At 41.8% G+C, this 17,413-nt stretch overlaps 1 protein-coding gene across 1 annotated transcript in view; it reads left to right on the forward strand.

The window, feature by feature from the left end:
* GAS6 (growth arrest specific 6) overlaps positions 1-17,413 on the forward strand; it is a 42,681-nt gene extending 25,268 nt beyond the window's left edge. Inside the window, exons 7-15 of the mRNA XM_074930555.1 lie at positions 587-712; positions 1,827-1,948; positions 2,683-2,801; positions 3,192-3,381; positions 8,785-8,949; positions 10,484-10,652; positions 12,231-12,403; positions 13,193-13,421; positions 16,817-17,413. Coding sequence (XP_074786656.1) covers positions 587-712; positions 1,827-1,948; positions 2,683-2,801; positions 3,192-3,381; positions 8,785-8,949; positions 10,484-10,652; positions 12,231-12,403; positions 13,193-13,421; positions 16,817-16,968 — 1,445 coding nt within the window. The 3' untranslated portion in view covers positions 16,969-17,413. The remainder of the gene's footprint in view (positions 1-586; positions 713-1,826; positions 1,949-2,682; positions 2,802-3,191; positions 3,382-8,784; positions 8,950-10,483; positions 10,653-12,230; positions 12,404-13,192; positions 13,422-16,816) is intronic.

Here is a 17,413-nt window from a genome sequence, read left to right on the forward strand (position 1 = left end):
CATTGCCCGCCTTCAAGGTGAAACCCCACACCATCCCTCAGACATGACTTGTTCTCTGTGACAAATTGGGCTGCTTCAATTCCCCTTTGCCACTACAGAGCAGTAGATTTAGATCTTAGTCTTGTGAATGCATGAAAAATTATTGTTTGCCTGTCTGAGGAAAAAGAAGAGATATCTGTGATGCTCCACAGGCTGCATGTTTCTTCTATGTTTCGGTAAAATTCATACTGCTGTTCCTCAGTTCCCGCTTGCTGATTTTTTAACCTGCAGTTTCAGCCCCTGGAATTGAGTGGAACTTTTCAGTTTTGTGGGAGTTGTTTTGTTTTACAGTATTTCTCCTTGCTCACTTTGCATCGTTTTTTCCAGCAGTGGTTAATGTCTTAAAGAAAGAAAAAACCAACTGGTTTTGAAAGCCTGAAGTCACTTCTTATAGCTAGCTAACCCTAAAGGTAGATTCTTAAAGATACTGTTTTTTCAGTTACCAAAATTATATAGGGATCTCTTGACCCTGAGCCCACTCCAGTGTGCAAACAGTGAAATTATTATACTCGTCTGAAGTTGTGTTGTTTAATTGCTTGTTTTGCAGACATAGATGAATGCACAGCATCAGCAGACATCTGTGGAGAAGCTCATTGTAAAAATTTATTAAGTTCATATGAATGTCTTTGTGATGCAGGCTACAAGTATGATGACGTGAGAAAGACTTGTCAGGGTAAGCTCATGAAATAACAACATGTTGGCATTTATTACATGATTTAAAAGCTATAACACCCCAGAAATTTCATTTCAGGCTTCAATAAAAGCTTTTTTTTTTGTCCTTAAATCTTGCCTGCACACTGGACTTCTGTTCCCTGTCTTGAATTGTGAGCTTGCTGTTTGTGGTAATCTTGAGTTCATCGGGTTTGCAGTCACCTTTGATTACTTGAATCAAGCTGTACAAGCCAGAGTATTGAGATTTCTTGAATTTATGACAAGTGCAAGATCTGGTGGAAGCTCAGAAGCATCTGTGCGTGTTGCTGTCTCTCACTGTAGGACAAGAAAATTTACAGTAGCTGTTTTTCTTTCAAAACCTGTCTTGTGGTATTACTCTGAACTAGGATCTTAATGTGCATTGGAACTATGCACAGTTCTGCTGGCTACACTGCCTGCAAACTTTCTCAATGGAGTAAGTTTTGAAAGTATTCCAAAACTAGCATTGTTCCCTGCCTTTTGTCTAAGTTAACATAATAACTTGAATCACACGCCAACCAGCCCTACCGGGCAATAAGTGTTTATCTCTGCCTGAAGAGATCCCTGCAGGCCACCACAATTTGTTTTCCTGAATTTGTTTGCAAAGTGGATAAAAACAAGCCGAAGTCAAAAAAAGAAAATAATGAATGAGAAACTCAGCTTTTACTTGTCTGTTGAGGATCCAGCTGCTGAGTAGCAATGAAGCAAGCAGTTCCTGAGTTGACCCTGAGTTGAAGGAGCAGGAGCCAGTCAGTGCAGGCGTAGCAGAGGGGGACTGAAGGGAGGCAGTTAAAGCCCAGGGCTCTGCACCAGCAGACAAGGAGGTGAGCTCTGCTTCCAGCCTTATCACTGACTTACTGTGTTTCTTTGGGCAGCTGGAATCTGTCTGTGAAAATAGATTTGTGCAGATGCTAATTCTAACTTTTCCCTCCTGTAAAGATGTGTCATAGGGTAAGTACTGGCTACAGAGCATTTGGGCATGCTCAAATGAAAGGTGCTACAAAACAACACTGATAACACTTTTTTCCCCCAGATGATTCATGTTTAAACAAACTCAGTTGCTGTTTTTTCCTCTCTTCTTTGCTGGATTTGTGCAGATATAAATGAATGTGAAGAAAAGCTCTGTGAACAGACCTGTGTCAACTCGCCAGGGAGTTATACCTGTCATTGCGATGGCAGAGGGGGAGTAAAACTTTCCCAGGACATGAATACGTGTGAGGTATGTTAGTCTTCATTTCCGTAACTACAGAACAGACCTTTATTTTACATTGAAATTAAGAATAACTGATACAGCTCTGGACCAAAGCCATTTGAGCTGAGTGACCAGCAGGAGGGAATCATATTGGCAAAGCTGTGTGAGGTGGGGACAGTAGCTCTCTTGAAAAGAAACTTTCACCTGAAAGTGTCTCTTCTCAGGATCCTCCTGTCCCCATTACAAGAAGAGCATGCCAGTGATAGCCCTGCCAGCCCCCTGTTTGGCTAGAAGTTACGTCTGACTGCACAGGCTTTTCTGAGTTAGACCCATAGGATGGTGCAAAGGTCTCAGGGCATATGGACCAGCACTTTCACTTGAAACTTTTGTCCTCAAGGCATTTGAGGTAGATGGACTTCGGTGGCACAGTCTGTCTCTGCGGAAACCAACCACAGCAAATTCATAGCACATTTTTTGTTGCAGACACGATGGTGCAGTAGAAAATGTTATGCTGTACCTTGTGACTATGATTTCATCTTGCAACAGGAAAACATTCCTCCAAGGCAGATAGGAGGGAGGAGGGGAGGAAAGAGGAAATGTTCTCAGTACCAGAACAACTGTATTTGAGAGTATTAACATTAAAGTGCCCTAACTTACTGTATGTATAGCAACTACTTGAGAAAAGAAGAGGAGGCATACTCTCTGATTTGCTTTCTACTGTGTGAGGAGAATAAGCACTCAAAAATGTGTTTTGATTATAGAACATAATACCATGTGTGCCTTTTGCTGTTGGAAAAAGTATTAAATCCTTGTACCTGGGGAGGATGTTCAGTGGCACTCCTGTTATCAGGCTGCGCTTCAAAAGGAGACAACTGACGAGGTGAGGACAATTTAGAATGACAGTTGAATGAGCTGTCTGGCTTTAATGCATTCAATGGAGTTAAGTCATTGCAATAACAATTAGTCTTGTGATCACCATTATTTGTTTGGATTATGGAGTCCCGTAAGGCGAAACATTATCCAAACCAGTAATTGAGAAAGGCAGCCTTGACCGCAGAGCTCCTAGGGTAATTACTGATGTACAATTCTTTATTCTTGATGCAATTTAAAAACCCATCTTCAGAGCTTAAGTCTTTCAGGAATGCATTAAAAGCTAGTATGTTTTAGCAGAGCTTTATAACTGCTAGAATTGATGCTATCTGTATGGAAAGTACTCTGTGGTTTTTGAACTCTGCATAACTAATTTATTTCTTGGCACCTGTGCGGTCAGACTTGTGGCTGAGTTCGACTTTAGAACCTTTGATCCTGAAGGTATCCTTTTCTTTGCTGGAGGCCATCAAGACAGCACATGGGTAGTCTTGGCTTTGCGCAAAGGACGGCTAGAGCTGCAGCTGAAATACAATGGAATAGGCCGCGTGACCAGCAGTGGACCGCTTATCAACCATGGCATGTGGCAGACGGTGAGTCCAGACCACTGCTGAGATCTTACCACTTCTTGGCTTGCTCCTGATGGGCTCTGTCAAGTGCAGCTAGACTTTGCGTATTCTTGAGAAAATGCTTTTCCAACCTGTCAATCCATTCAGTGCATCCCAGTGCATTATACGTTCTCAGGTGAGAATGGGGTATTTTTCCTAACAAATTGAATTATACTTTATATCCACTGTAACTAGCTAATTTGCCCAACCAGAGCAGACACAGTGCCTTTGAGATGCAACAGTGCTAAGCTGACTTCACATCAGTTCGAGAAGATGCCCTCTGGGTGAGGGTTGGAAGGGAGTAAGAGGGAAGGAGCTCTGTAGCTCTTTTTTCAAGGAAGTTTCCAAGGATGTTGAGTATATGGGAGTGTGTGTGTTGATGCTTTTGTTTATTCATCTGTTTATTTATTTGTTTAGTCACAGGACTCAGATTGTCTGAGCTCTTGACAGATCTCTTATGCTACAGTATCCTTTTTTTAAAGTCTTCAGTCTTGTTTATATACAAAATAGACTATTTCCCTTGTAAAGATATTGGGGTCTATTAGAACCTCCCTGTTTACTAATCACATAGTCCCAGCAGTCTCACCAGATGATGCACTGCATCTTGGAGCTTGTAAGGTTTAGTGTTCTTGACACTTTCACAGAACATCTGGTGATCCTAGAAGCATCATGGGTGTTACCATTTGAGACAGGATCATGAAAAGCATCCTGTAGTATGAGCTACACTAGATTAGCAGTTTATATATGCCTTCTCACTTCTGCCTTTTCATCTCCTTTTATTTTTTCTTAATTAGATCTTTTGACTTTTACATTGATGTATCTCCTGGGGAGTGGGTGGGAAGTTCTCAGCTAACTCTCATATAAAACAAATACAGATACTGGTAACTGCGAATAATTCTCTGTTTTAAAGTTTTTAGTATAAAAAAATCAGAATTATAAATTTTAAAATTGTTTCTAATAAATAAATAAAGAAGTCCTTAAGTGCATTCACTGTCAACTACTGATATTTGGTAATGTTTCCAGCGGATGAGGTGATATTTAATTCGGTTCCTTTACTGTCAGTGAAACAATTTTAGAGTCCAAATGGAGGCCTGTAGAGGTTCAGCAAAGCTGGAGGTAAAATGTATGACATGCTTTACCTTTACAGGTGGGAATAGCCTCAAGCCAGTTCTTACTAAATTTGTTGTAAATTTTGTTCTGCTAATTTGAAATACAGCAACTGTAATTGCCTGCACAGAGAGGATGGTGATGAAAGACGTGAAAAGCAGAGTTGATGCCACTGGGGTGACTTGGGAGGCACAAAAAGCAGTCATTACCAGGCCAAATCATTTAACACAGGAGTGCAACATACTTGTTAAGTGCCAGACCTCATTATGAAGTAGTTACAGACTTTCCCATGTTAGTTTTGGGGGAGACATCTGAAATGTGTTTTCTTTCTTCAATTAATACAAAAATGCTCAAACACATAGGAGTTACAGGGTAAACAACTGCTGTGCTTGCTTTCTGTGGGAAGAGATGGCAGTATAATGAAAGTAAGTATAATTTTTAGGCAAGAATTATTGGCCTCCTGCCATCTGTCAGTGTCAGGGCTCTTATCCCCAGGTATGATCATAACCAAGGAACTGTCTGGCTGAGTTGCAGTGCACTCTTCGCGTGTTTTCTGAGAGATTGTATAAATCACCTGGAAACCCTTCCCCAGGACTTTTCGGGACAGTGCAGACCGAGCCCATGGGTGGTGTGCAGTGCAGGTGGACAAGACCCACACCAAAGTGGGGGCAGAGGTGCCCCTGCAGCCAGCAGTGCCTCCCCACGCCTGGGCTGAGCAGGGCCTGGCAGCCGCCAGAGACATAAACTGGCATGAGTGGAGGAGGGAGCGTCACACGATGCTGGCACAGGAGTGCTGGCCTGGAGAAAATTGATGGCCGTGGCTCTGGTGATTGTCTCCCAAGGCAAAAACTGTTAATGCAGTGCCTGATACTGGCCAAAGGCAGAAGGATTTACTCACAGATGAACAGCAGCAGAAGGAAGGATCCTTTAGTCTCTTGACTTTATGGTTGACTCACCTCTGAGACTTGGGGTGCTGCTTGTGTTGCTGGGGTTCTGTTGATTTCTCTTTGCTCTATTTTCTTATCCCTTGCCTCTACCCTACAGGTTCTTTGTTCTCTTCTGCTTAATGTCCAGTGTCACTCCTGTCTCTAAATGTCATTTAATCTATATGGCTGAGCAATACAACTATAAATGTCTTCATTTTATCCTCTCCCTCATTTCCGCCTTTTCCTCTGTCCAGCATGGTTTTTAATTTGGGAAGTTCTGTTAAGAAGGGGTCATACCTTTTTGTCTGTCTCCTTTTATAAAACATGTAGCCACACATTTCATTTCAAGTATGGACTTGTGTGTACTTTTCAACCTCACCTTCTGTGAAGCACAACCCAACAGCCTTCAGAGGTCACAGTCCAGACTCAAATGCTCTTTGGGAGCTTTAGTCTGGACTTCAGTATGCACAGGATCAAGCCCTTAGTTTTGCTTAGACTTAGAACAGTGGAGTTTGGATACTTCGGAGAAAATTATAGGGGTTGTGAGAAAATAGTAATTTTACTATTTAACTTTGAGCAGATGAAAAAAACAATGGCTATTTAAAAGCAAAACATGAGAAAAAGCACCAGCAGTGTCTGTTCTTTCAGTTTCTTGAGCATAAGTCACATACTTTATGGAAATACAAGGGCATTTTCAAAATTTCAGGCCAATATTTCTACCTAGGTATTTTCTCTGGTGTTGATCCCTCCTAATCTATTTTTAAATTATCATTTCCAGCATTGAAAACACAAACAAGCAAGCCTCACAAAAAACTTCTAATGTAGTTATTTGTGTGTAATCCAGTTGGATGAAGTGCTATGTATGAACTGATGATAGTAGAGAACACACTCACCTTCTTTTCTTTTGCATTCCCAAAAAAAGTCATTTTGGGGTTTTTTTCAATGTTCTGTTTAGTACTGCTCTGAGGACAGTATGGTTAGCAAAAATAGAAACTCACCTGCACTGTTAAATGTTAGAATTGGAGGTTAAGCAATTGAAAGCAGATTTGTATTTGGCTTTAACCCTGCAGCTGCCTGTAGTCCCATCCCTTTCCAGTGCTGTCCACTTGCTTTTCAGCAAAGAGCGGACAGGCTGGTTGTGTGCTATGAGTTATCCAGGGCACGAATCCAAAACAGAAAGCTGACTGCCCTTATGTCTAACTGCATGGGAACCCTTAGAGAGCTGCCTGCCTGAATGTCCTTGAGCACACTGCGGCAGGCAGCGGCTACCTTCTCCTTACAAGAAGAGGAGTGAATTAGGGCAGTCGGGTCACTACCAAAATGCTTCCCCTTTTGGTTTGTAGGTGATAGTGGTACACCAGCAATTAAACTTTGAATATAAGGAACTGAAGCTGAAACTGCCAGAGGGCAGCGTGAAGTAGGCAGAGTGTAATTTCTTAAACTGGAATTTAAGAGCTTCCACAGGGATTAACCCCTTCTCCTATGGATGTTTCCACGGATTTGGGTTTATTATATTAATGATCAGAAGCAGCTAAGAACTCAGACTAATTTTTTAAAATTTCAATGTTGTTACTTTCTATACAATCTAATACAGTTTTAGAAGGCCCTAAATTTTGGTGGCCCTGCAAGTTGCAGGATTTCTTCATAGAGGAAGCACAATGTGGGCATTGCTGCTTTCCCCCATTCCCGTTTGCCCCATGGCTGCCTGCGATCTGTGCTAGGAGCAGGGAGATGGTCTGTGCCAGCTCTTTGTGGTACTCCGTACCCCAGTGCATTAGGGCAGCAGTGACCACGAGAGAGGCAGAGCAGAGCAGAGGCATCCGAGTGAGTTTTTAGCTGGATAGCCAGTGTAGCCAAGCCAGTTGGGCTGTGGCTGTCAGGACCTGTGGGGTTATGTTCCCACCCACTGAGTGGACTTTACAGCCTGCCAATGCCAAAAAAGCCTGTTGGAGACTGGCTTGTGTGTCTCCATGGAATGCAGTCAGGAGGTGTAGATGCCACTTTAAAAAGCAAGTTTCAGACAAGTAAATTCATGTCCTGTAGAATACTGCACAGAGCAACACACTGGGTGTAAACATTGTTCTAGCAATATAAACCAGACTGTACTGGAATCCACAGGAGAAGAAAAAAGTTTGATAGTCTGTGAATAATCTTTTCAACTGTCAAATTCACTCAGTCTTTATTACTGAAGACTGCAATCCAAAGGGAGTGTCCAGGTATAAACCTGCTCAACCCTGTTGTCCTTTATGTTACAGCCACAGAGTGAGAGCTCAGCATGGCTGATGGAAGCACTTTTGGGGCAGCTACTCTTGCAATTCAAAGAGAAAGATGCTCATAACCTGGCCTACTAGCAGGGAGAGGGCAAGTCTAAGCAGTCACTGAAATAGATATTTGGTTCTAAGGAGTGGCTCACTGATGGAGGCAGCATCTGGGTGTCCCAGGGAACAGAGCTGTACGGATGAAGGGTGGTTTGGTGGGATATCTGTCATAGAGTGGGAAGAAGGAGTGCTGTGTCGACGATTGTTAAATAGTGGAGGTGTGCTCCTTTCTTCTTCTCTGCAGGAAGAAAGGGGTTGTCTTTTGCTGCAGCCACAGAATGCCCCATCAGTAGCAGGACCCAGGTCCCAAGGCAGCAGAATCCGTGCAGCTGATCAGTAGCTTGCTGCACATCAGCTTTGTGCTTTGCCCACTCCTCTCCCTCTACAGAGCTGGCTGCTTTATCATGCTTCTCTGTGCAGCCTAGTCATAACTAAAATATTTTTTTTTTTTTTTAAATTTCAATGGTGATAGAATCTTCCTAGAAGTAGCTCTTTGGAGACATTGAGGTAAAAGTTGCAGAGGCCTTTTGAGTGAAAAATTATTGCCTATTACACATTTTTATTACCCACTCAAAAATGACATCTTTTGTTCTTTTTTCAGGGGTCAGTATTCCAAGACTATGGCTGGAAGGCTTCTGCATTATATTGCACTGGTCCAGCAAAGGACATCTTATCTGTCTTTCCAGCTTTTCCTTTCACATGCAGTTGCAATAGGAAGTTTCTCATTAAAACTAGTTATTGCATTTAACTTTTGCATAGAGCAACCTACAAATGTCCTGTTAATCCACTTGTATTTTTGTGTGGCTGTTTTGAAGTAGCTGGGCTGTCTTCACCATCAGGGCAACCCCAGATTGTTTTCTAAAGTAAAGATTTACATATCAAGGTGGAATGTAACTTAAAAGGTAGACAAAGAGACTTGGGAACAGAAATCTTTCTCCATCTTGGGGATTTCACTGGTGGTATCTGTCATTTAGTTGAGGCTGCAGATTAAGTTATTTTTATACTGAATTCTTCTATTTGCAATTTTACTTTTTCAGATCTCTGTTGAAGAACTCGAAAGAAGTTTGATTATAAAGGTCAACAGGGATGCAGTTATGAAAATAGCTGTCTCAGGGGATCTGTTTACTCTAGACAAAGGACTGTATCAGCTGAATTTGACAGTAGGAGGCATTCCTTTCAAAACAAAGGACCTTATTCTACCCGTAAGTATAGCATGCTGCTGGTGTTGTTTTGCATGCCTGAAGGGCTTGATTTCATCTTCTTTTGGGGTAATGTAGGTCCTTCCTGAGAGCAGTTCAGCCTGCCCTCAGACAGGTGGAACTATCATCTTCTGGATACAGCTTTCTCTCCATTGACTATAGAGGGAGCCTAAGCCAGTAGCAAAGGTGAAACTCCTGGTTTTTTGATTGGTAAGTCTGGGTGAGATGTATCCCACCCTTGGCTTACAGAATAGGACACAGCAAAACTGTAGCACATGACAAAATTAATGGTGGTCATGCTGGCTTGGAGACCAGGAGTGGCCCTGGGGATCAGTGGACACATCACTGTGTGAGGGTACCATCGTGCCCCCTAGGTCTGGAAACAACACTGGGGGCACTTTTTGTGATGTGACTGAAGTTTGTGCTTCACGTATATTCTAGCATGGTTTTGCTGCTTGCATTTGCTGTTTCAGTTTATTAAGACCCAAGGAAAAACAGAAGCTTTTTTTTTTTTTTTTATTTCTTCCTAATTCAAGTAGATAGGGCATCAGAATAAAAGTTAAGGCACTCTTTGGATGAAATTGGATGATTGCTGTGTTTCTGAAATAGCTGCTGCTCAGGTTGTTTTGGATGCCCACCACACACAGAGTTGGCACCTTGAAACCCAAATTGGCATCTCGTAATTTCTAAATGAGGTGACAAGCTCACGGCTCTGTGGCTGGGAGTGCAGCAGCTGAGGAAGGCTCCTGTTCCTCACAAGAAGTCATTCAGGGCCACTGTTGTCTGAAACGTTAAGCTCAGGGTGTGGTCTGAATATAGGACTGAGAGCCAAAAACTCCTGAGGTTTTTATCCTGGCTCAGACACTTAATTCTCTCTCTGCTTCAATTAACTGGGGGTTATGGTGCAGATATAGATGCTTTTCAAGGAACCTTCTCTTTACATACTGTCTCACATTTTAATGCTGCCATTTGATACAGGTTAACATAACTAGAAGCTGGAAGGAACAAGGTGTGGAGAGAGCAGTGTGCCTGTCCTGTGGCTCAGGCACCCCTCCCTTAAACCATAACCCAACAGCTTATACCATGATCTGGTCCAACATCTTGTGTGTCATGAAGGCTGTTTGCAATGACACAAAGGATTGTTTTTTTAACTTCAGGTTAGCCTCCAGCATTTTCAATGCAGAATTACAGGAGTTACATAACTTTGGCTACAGAGCTTCAGGAGTAAATCACACTAGTGATGTGCAGCATGTAGAGGAGCTAACAGAATCAATACAGCCAAATCAGCACCTGCATTAGCTAGTGCCCTTCTGTCCTGTGGAGACAAGCTGACCTGGGTGTTTCCTGGGGAATACTGACCACTTGCTTGGGGTTGCAGGATTGGGGTTGCCGCCAATTGATTTGCACGTGCATAACACATCAAAGTGATTCTTCTTATTTAGTATCATAATATAACTCAGTATTCCTCTGCACCCCAGTTATACTTCACTGAATAGTATTATAGTTTGAGGCATGAGATACTGCTTTATCCTCCTAGATAAACCCTCGGCTGGATGGTTGCATGCGGGGGTGGAACTGGCTGAATGGGGAGGACACCTCTATCCAAGAAACCATAAAGATGAATGAAAAGATGCAGTGCTTTTCTGTAGCAGGACGAGGGTCTTTCTATCCTGGCCGAGGTTTTGCTGTGTTTAATCTTACTTACGGTAAGTACTTCATTTTTTTTTTATTTCTGACCTGTTCTCCTGCCATTAACTATACTCAGTTAATAGTTTAAAACTTACATGTATACTGGACTCAGTGTTGATCAGTGCAGGAAAGACTGGCAGCTGTGGATGGAGAGAGAATAGCTAAACTTGTGGCACATAGTGAAGGAAGGCCTATGTGTGATGGTTAGAGCCAATATGAATATGCCCATCATGGATTAGGTTCTCTCTGTGTAACTCCAGTAATGTATTTCACATACAGGCTGGTTGCAGCAGCATAGGTGGCTCCAGCCCTATCCAGTGTTTTCTGCTAAATAAAGCTGCAAGCCATACTGCTATATCTTGAGTTTATGATGGACAGAAAATCAATATTGTCTGTAGCAAAATGTCCAGGATTGGATTCACTTTTAATTATTGGGTGGTATTAGTTATGCTTGGGACAAACACACTAAGCATATTCCTGATCCAAGCTGAATGAAATTGGCCTAGATACAGTAATAACAAGTTTCAAACCACACTTGGCCATACTAATGAAACACTCAGAAAGGCACCTTTTTCTTTGTTCTAGATTATTCTGTTTGTTTATATGTGTGATCAACTGTCAGTATTTTTAAACCCATACAAATGCCAACCACCTATTTTAGTTTGGTGCGTAAGCCCTCCTCTGCAGAATGCTTCTGTGCATCATTATGTGGATTTTTCTGCTGTGCCATTGTAAATTAGAGCATATCAGGTGTCTGTCGTCTTGTTTACCACATGGATTCAAAAGCTGCAAAGTAGAGACAAGGCAGCATCTGTGGTGCAGATGACAGCACTCAGCAGACATGAGGCCTCAGCATCTGCATTTTAATTTTTTTTCTACAAACAATAATCATCCTTTTTTTTTTTTTTGGCTTTGTAATGGTAAGCTTTATAAAGAACTTACTGTATTTCAAGATGTGGTGAACCAGCAAAGCTAATACCTCTATGAAGGGAGGTTGCAGAAGCAGTATTGAAATCTTTCTTTGTAGCCGGTATCACCTTTTAAATTACAAGGGCACTGAGGCAGTAAGAAAGATTGCAGAGAGTTTAATTCAGAGTTTAGGAGGTGAGATAAAACATCCTACACTTCTGAGAAGCTGGTGATCAGGAAGTGATCAGTGTAGTATGCTTATATCCTTTTTCAGTTTAACACAAGCTTTTATAGGAATGTTTCCTGTATGTCAGATTTGGATTTAGATCCCTCAATGATCTTTGGACAGCCAAGAACCATTCAAAAATGGGGTGCCCTATCTTGCAGCAGTTCTTTGAATGTGTTGGATTGATAGCCATGGGAATTTGACTCTTTCTTTGTGATAAAAAAACTTAACCTTGTCCTTTGACAGTCTCAAAGACAGCAGAATGCAGAAGGTATCAAGACAAAACTGATGCCATTTTCTTCTCTATGTTCAGGTGCTTTGGAATATTTTTTTTTTTTAGTAATAGAAATGTGGTAGTCCCTCCATCTATCCTCTTCTCCAGGCAGAAATCGCACAGCCTACCCACCCATTTCACCTGTTAGTCCTATGTTTGTCATGCTATGCATTTCTTTTTCTGCAGTGCAACCTTCTTCTGGAAATGAAACCAAGACAAGCTGGGAAATAGAAGTAAATGCTGCAATTCAACCAGCAACAGATACTGGCGTGCTGTTCGCTCTAGTTACAGAAGAAGCATCTGTGCCTTTATCACTATCTCTAATTGACTATCACTCCACAAAGAAACTGAAACAACAGGTAGAGACTTAAGCATTTTTTCTGGAGAGGGTTCCTTGCCGTTTCCTGGGAACTGAAAGTCATTTTCAAAAAACAGTTGTCAGGTTTTCTGACTGCCTGCTTTATTTGGTCTGAGCTAAGGTGCCTGGCTGACACCAGAGTTCTGTCTCTTATGGGTATATGTCAGATGCCACTAAGGAGCTCTTTGCAGATGTGGTCTAGGTAAAAGATGGAGCTGGTCTCTTGAATGCAGGCATATTTTGTGACGTTTTTCTGGCACATAAGCTGTTTAATGCCATAAGCAAAGAATTTCCATTCTCTAGAGCTCATCAGTAACCACCTCAAAGTAGTCAAGAGACAGGGTTTAGGTATTTCTCCAAGTGCTGTGAAAGGCCAGTTATGATGGAATGCGGAAGCTACTGATTTAATGGTACTCATAATAAAGGGCTAGATTCTGGCATTACATGAATGTAAATCTGGAATGATATCGCTAAAACCCATGAGCCAACTTTTTATTTCTAGTACAGCAGCTCTCATCTGTTTGGTTCCAGTGTAATATAACAACCTCTGTAAGACCCACTAAGAATTCTCTCGTGGTTAAGACTAACAATTTGTCCCATTGGTTTATTGGGTTTTCATCTGTGCAGATGAGTTCTGAACACAATCAGCAATAGTAATAAGGCTAATTCTCTGGTGGCTCTGCAAAATCTTTGTAAACAAGGCCACAGTGGGGTCATCCTGGTCTTGGGTAAGTGTGGCTAGGTATCTTTCTGCTCACTGCCTCTTTTTCCTCTTTCCCCTGCTGTCCAGTTTGTCATTGTGGCCTTGGAGAACACAGTTGTGTCCCGACTGGCAATAAATCTCTGCGATAAGAAGGAACACTCTGTGGACATCCTCCTCAAGGAAGATCACTTATCCCTAAGGGTAGATGGGATAGCAGGAGAGAGTGAACTAAGCGTCTCTGAGTTAGAGGACAGTCTGTCCATCTTGGAGAGCTCTTTGCAGTCAACAGTGAAGACATACGTGGGAGGATTGCCAGGTGAGCATCCAGTTTTGTAGCTTGGCCTACAGACTCCCAACATACCTTGCTGGGCTGTCAGTCAGGAAAATCGCCTGCGTTGATTCTAGCTGGGAGTCTCCTTCTCTGTTTCTGCTTGAGCAGGCTTTGTCTGCAATGCAAGCGTGTGATCTTAACAGATGTGAGGGTGAGCTTGACAATGACTTTTTTTCTTGAATGATTGTGTCCTTCTGAGGACAGCTGCAGGCAAAAACAGAAAGAGGAGGTTTTGCTTGGTCAGCAATAGGAATGATTCATCTGAAGGACAGCTGTAAGCAGGGTCATAATCTTAAACCTGGTAAAATCCATAGGAGCTGGACCACAGGCTCCTTCAGTGCATCCTTAATGTAATGAACATGTGTGAGCACTCCTTGAGGGGAGTGCCAGGGTCTCACATTGTTTTGACTGAAGCTTGGGAAGCCCAGAGTGGTGAATCTCCCTGTCTGATGTTCTCTTTGAACTGATCACAAGACTCCACAATTAGCAGATTTCCTCCCTTCACAGGGTACGTAGGGCACAACCGAGGGGCTACCACCATTATGGTTTTACTGGCTTTTCAGCAACAACAGGGCTTCTTGTGGGAGGTCAGTTTGCTCCTCTGTTCTGAACCTGGACGATCAAACTTTCATCTGATCAAACTTTCATCTGAATCATGAATTTTGGCCAAGTTTGGGGTTTTTTTTCTTGTTCTGGCTGAACTGGTTTATCAGTCCCTACTCCTGAGGAACGCAATGAAGGAAGCACTTATGTCTCTGATGCACAGCAGTACATCTTATTTTGTTGCCAGCAGCTAAGCAAAATCTTGCCCTTACTTGCCCAAGCAAGGGAGAGGCAGCAGTGTTGGCCTTTTGGTAGGTGCTGAAGCAGTCAGGCTGGAACAGGGTGGATGAGGTGCCATGTGTGCTAGGACGCATGGCATGATTGTTTCCACCATGATCAAGAGTTTACAGAGTATTTATGCCAGTGATGTCACTGGCTCCTGGTCACACCTAAAATGGTGAGGCCACACACTCTGGGACTTTCACACACTTGCAGGAACAAGGCCAAATCCTCAAATGTGGCATTTTCCAGTGTCAGATTGAATTGTCCAAGTTGGCCATTGCACAAGCAAGAGAGGTCACCTGCTTTCTTTCAAGTAGTCCTCCAATGCACAGCAGAGACTTTCACAGCTCAGAAAACAATCCCATTCTGTCGCTGTCCTGAGTTCTCTGTGGTTTGCTTAGACTAACCTTACTAGGTGAAGCACAGTTTTTAATTAGCCAGAACTAAGTGTGAGATGTCATAGCTACGGCTGTTTAGACCCAGCTGGCTTTTGTAGGTTTAGCTACTTTCCCCCTTTGATCTGTTTTGCTCAGCAACAGGAATTTCTGCTTTTGCCATTGAGAGGAACCCAGCACTTGCATTGAGAAACCTTGTCATTTGCCAAATGAATAAACAATTTGGCACTTTGGTTGGATCCATCGCTCTGGATTAAATAACTATGCCAAATGGTCAGATCTAAGTTCGTTTGGCTCATTCAAATTTTGAAAACATTACGTTGTTTTTGGTTTTTCTCTGCTTCCATACCCTGTGGGAAAAAAAAAAAAAAGTATATCAGTCACATGTAATGTCTTTATTCTATTTGCCACAAATAAAGAAAGAATTCTGGGTCAAAATATGTAGGATGTCCCATCCTAAGTACAGCTAATAATATTATTTAGAGTTTCAAGAGATAAGAGGGAACATATAGGCATTTACTACCTTTTCTACGGTATTTTCAGTTCTGGTAAATCCTAAATTATGTAATTTATGTGATGCATAGGTGCTTTTCCAGGCAACATGTATACCACCAGGTGAAGGAGCCTTTAAACAAGGCTTCTGAGTCTTTACAGGACCACACTTCAGACAGTCCATTTCTAGTTGTAGCAGAAAATTAAATATTTGACCTGATTTGCAATTATAACACAGTTTAAAAAATATATATATATTTTTGGTAGTGTCTTACAAATCCAGCTGAAAGCCCACACCATCTTTCAGTCAGTCCTGTGGCATACGTAACAGGAATCTGCATGATTCCTTAGACAAGCATTCAAGCCATTAAACCAACATTTTAACTTATTCTAAGTCAAAATTCAGTTTACATTCATGTGAGGTACTACAACGCAGAATCCCCCTTCTCTTAAGCAGACTTCACAGATAAAATTTGGTAAATGGGAAGGAATACGAAATAGCTAAAATGATTAGTTTAAGCAACTACCAAGCAATGGTACTTTTCAGCCAGGAAGCTGAAAAATTTATAATATCTTTCTGTGGCTTACAGATCCCACCAGCTTCAAATTTGGCCCTGTGTGTCTCCAGGCAGAACCCTTTAAATTACATATAATCTCAGGTCAACAGGACAACCTATTGTTCAAGTTCTCCTTGCTTCAGTGTAAAGATAAGGTGTTTACTTAGCTACCTGCATCACTGTGAAGTTAAATAATCGTTGAGATGTTCATTGCTTTCCATTGCACAACCAGCTTGATCAGGTCGGCTTTGGGTTGTAAATAAACTAATAACCTCTAGGGAAGGGTAGAGGACACAGTTCACGTGAATTTTCATGTTACTATGTGGGGGTTTTTTGTTTATTTAAGGTCAGTGTTTATATGACGTTACAGAAGTTAGTAACCAGATTGACTTACTTCTTCTGGTCCTTGGATTGTATTTAGTGTCTTTTTCCTTGCTATTTGTTTGCTCCTCTGGTAGATTGATTAAAGAAACTATGTCACGAGTGGATCTCCACAGAAAACAGTTTCATTAGTCTTACTGTCTTGATGTATTTCAGCACCTTTCTGATGAATGCCAGCAACCTCTTTGTGCTGATACATAGCATAAGCACGGTAAAGATGAGTCCAGCAAGTGGTAGAGGCTGTGTATAGAAGGAACTTTCCTGTCATTAAGTTCTTCCTATAATCTTTTGGCAGATATTTTGAAGCGAAAGAGAGGGAGTGCATTAGAGGAAGGTATAACAGCTCCACTAATGACAAAGTAGAGAGTCCAGAGGTGGAGGAGGGGGGAAACATTGAGACGGAAGGCAGCATGAACACAGTGTGCAACTGGAGTGAAGCCTTGCTGCTGTGCAGCGCATAGTTTCATCAGGACTGGAGGCCTTGAAGAGACACAGAGCTGCTGGGGAAGGGTTCAGCCTGGGAGAAGGCTTTTGTGCACAAGAGCAGATGGCATTTTCCCTATGTCTGGAATTGTGCTCTTGCCTTCTGGTAAGGTGGAGGGGGGGGAGATAGAAATCTCGGAGTGGAGAAGAGTTTGAATTCATTGAAGTGATAGTCATCTGAGCATAGGTAGGGTAGGTATTTATTCAAAACCAGAAATCAGAGATGTTTGTCTCCTCTTTCACACAGAAATTCCTGTCACTTCCACTCCAGTCACTGCATCCTACCATGGCTGCATGACCATCAAGCTGAGCAACAAGCCACTGGACTTAGACGAGGCTCTCTACAAGCACAGTGACATCACCTCCCACTCCTGTCCTCCAGTTGAGGCAGGTCAGTAGGTACCACTGCAATGCGAAAGTTTTATACTCGGAAACTTTCGATGCTTTTTTTTTTTTTTTTTTTTTTAAGATATAAATTATTCAGACCTACCGCACTGCGTGTATAGTTTCTCTTAAACACTGAAGTTATGTAGGAGCTACTGATCCTTATGTCAGATTGATTATTGAAATACTCCTTTGCTTTGAGGTTTAAAGGTTGTAATATATTTGTAAATAGTTCAGAAGACTAATATTAAATAAGCCAAAAGTACAGAATATACCGAAAGGGAATGTTATGTTTAGACTCTAAGAGACAGTTTTATCTGTAATGTGGAAAATCTGGTAATATATGAGTGTGGACTGGAAGAAAAATAATAATTCTGTATTATTTTTTATTACCAAACACTGCTTTCTGATTTGCAAAATATGAGAGAATAAAATATTTACATACAAGTTTTTAATTTTC

The sequence above is a fragment of the Athene noctua genome, chromosome 1 (assembly GCF_965140245.1).
Source record: "Athene noctua chromosome 1, bAthNoc1.hap1.1, whole genome shotgun sequence".
Taxonomy (NCBI): domain Eukaryota; kingdom Metazoa; phylum Chordata; class Aves; order Strigiformes; family Strigidae; genus Athene; species Athene noctua.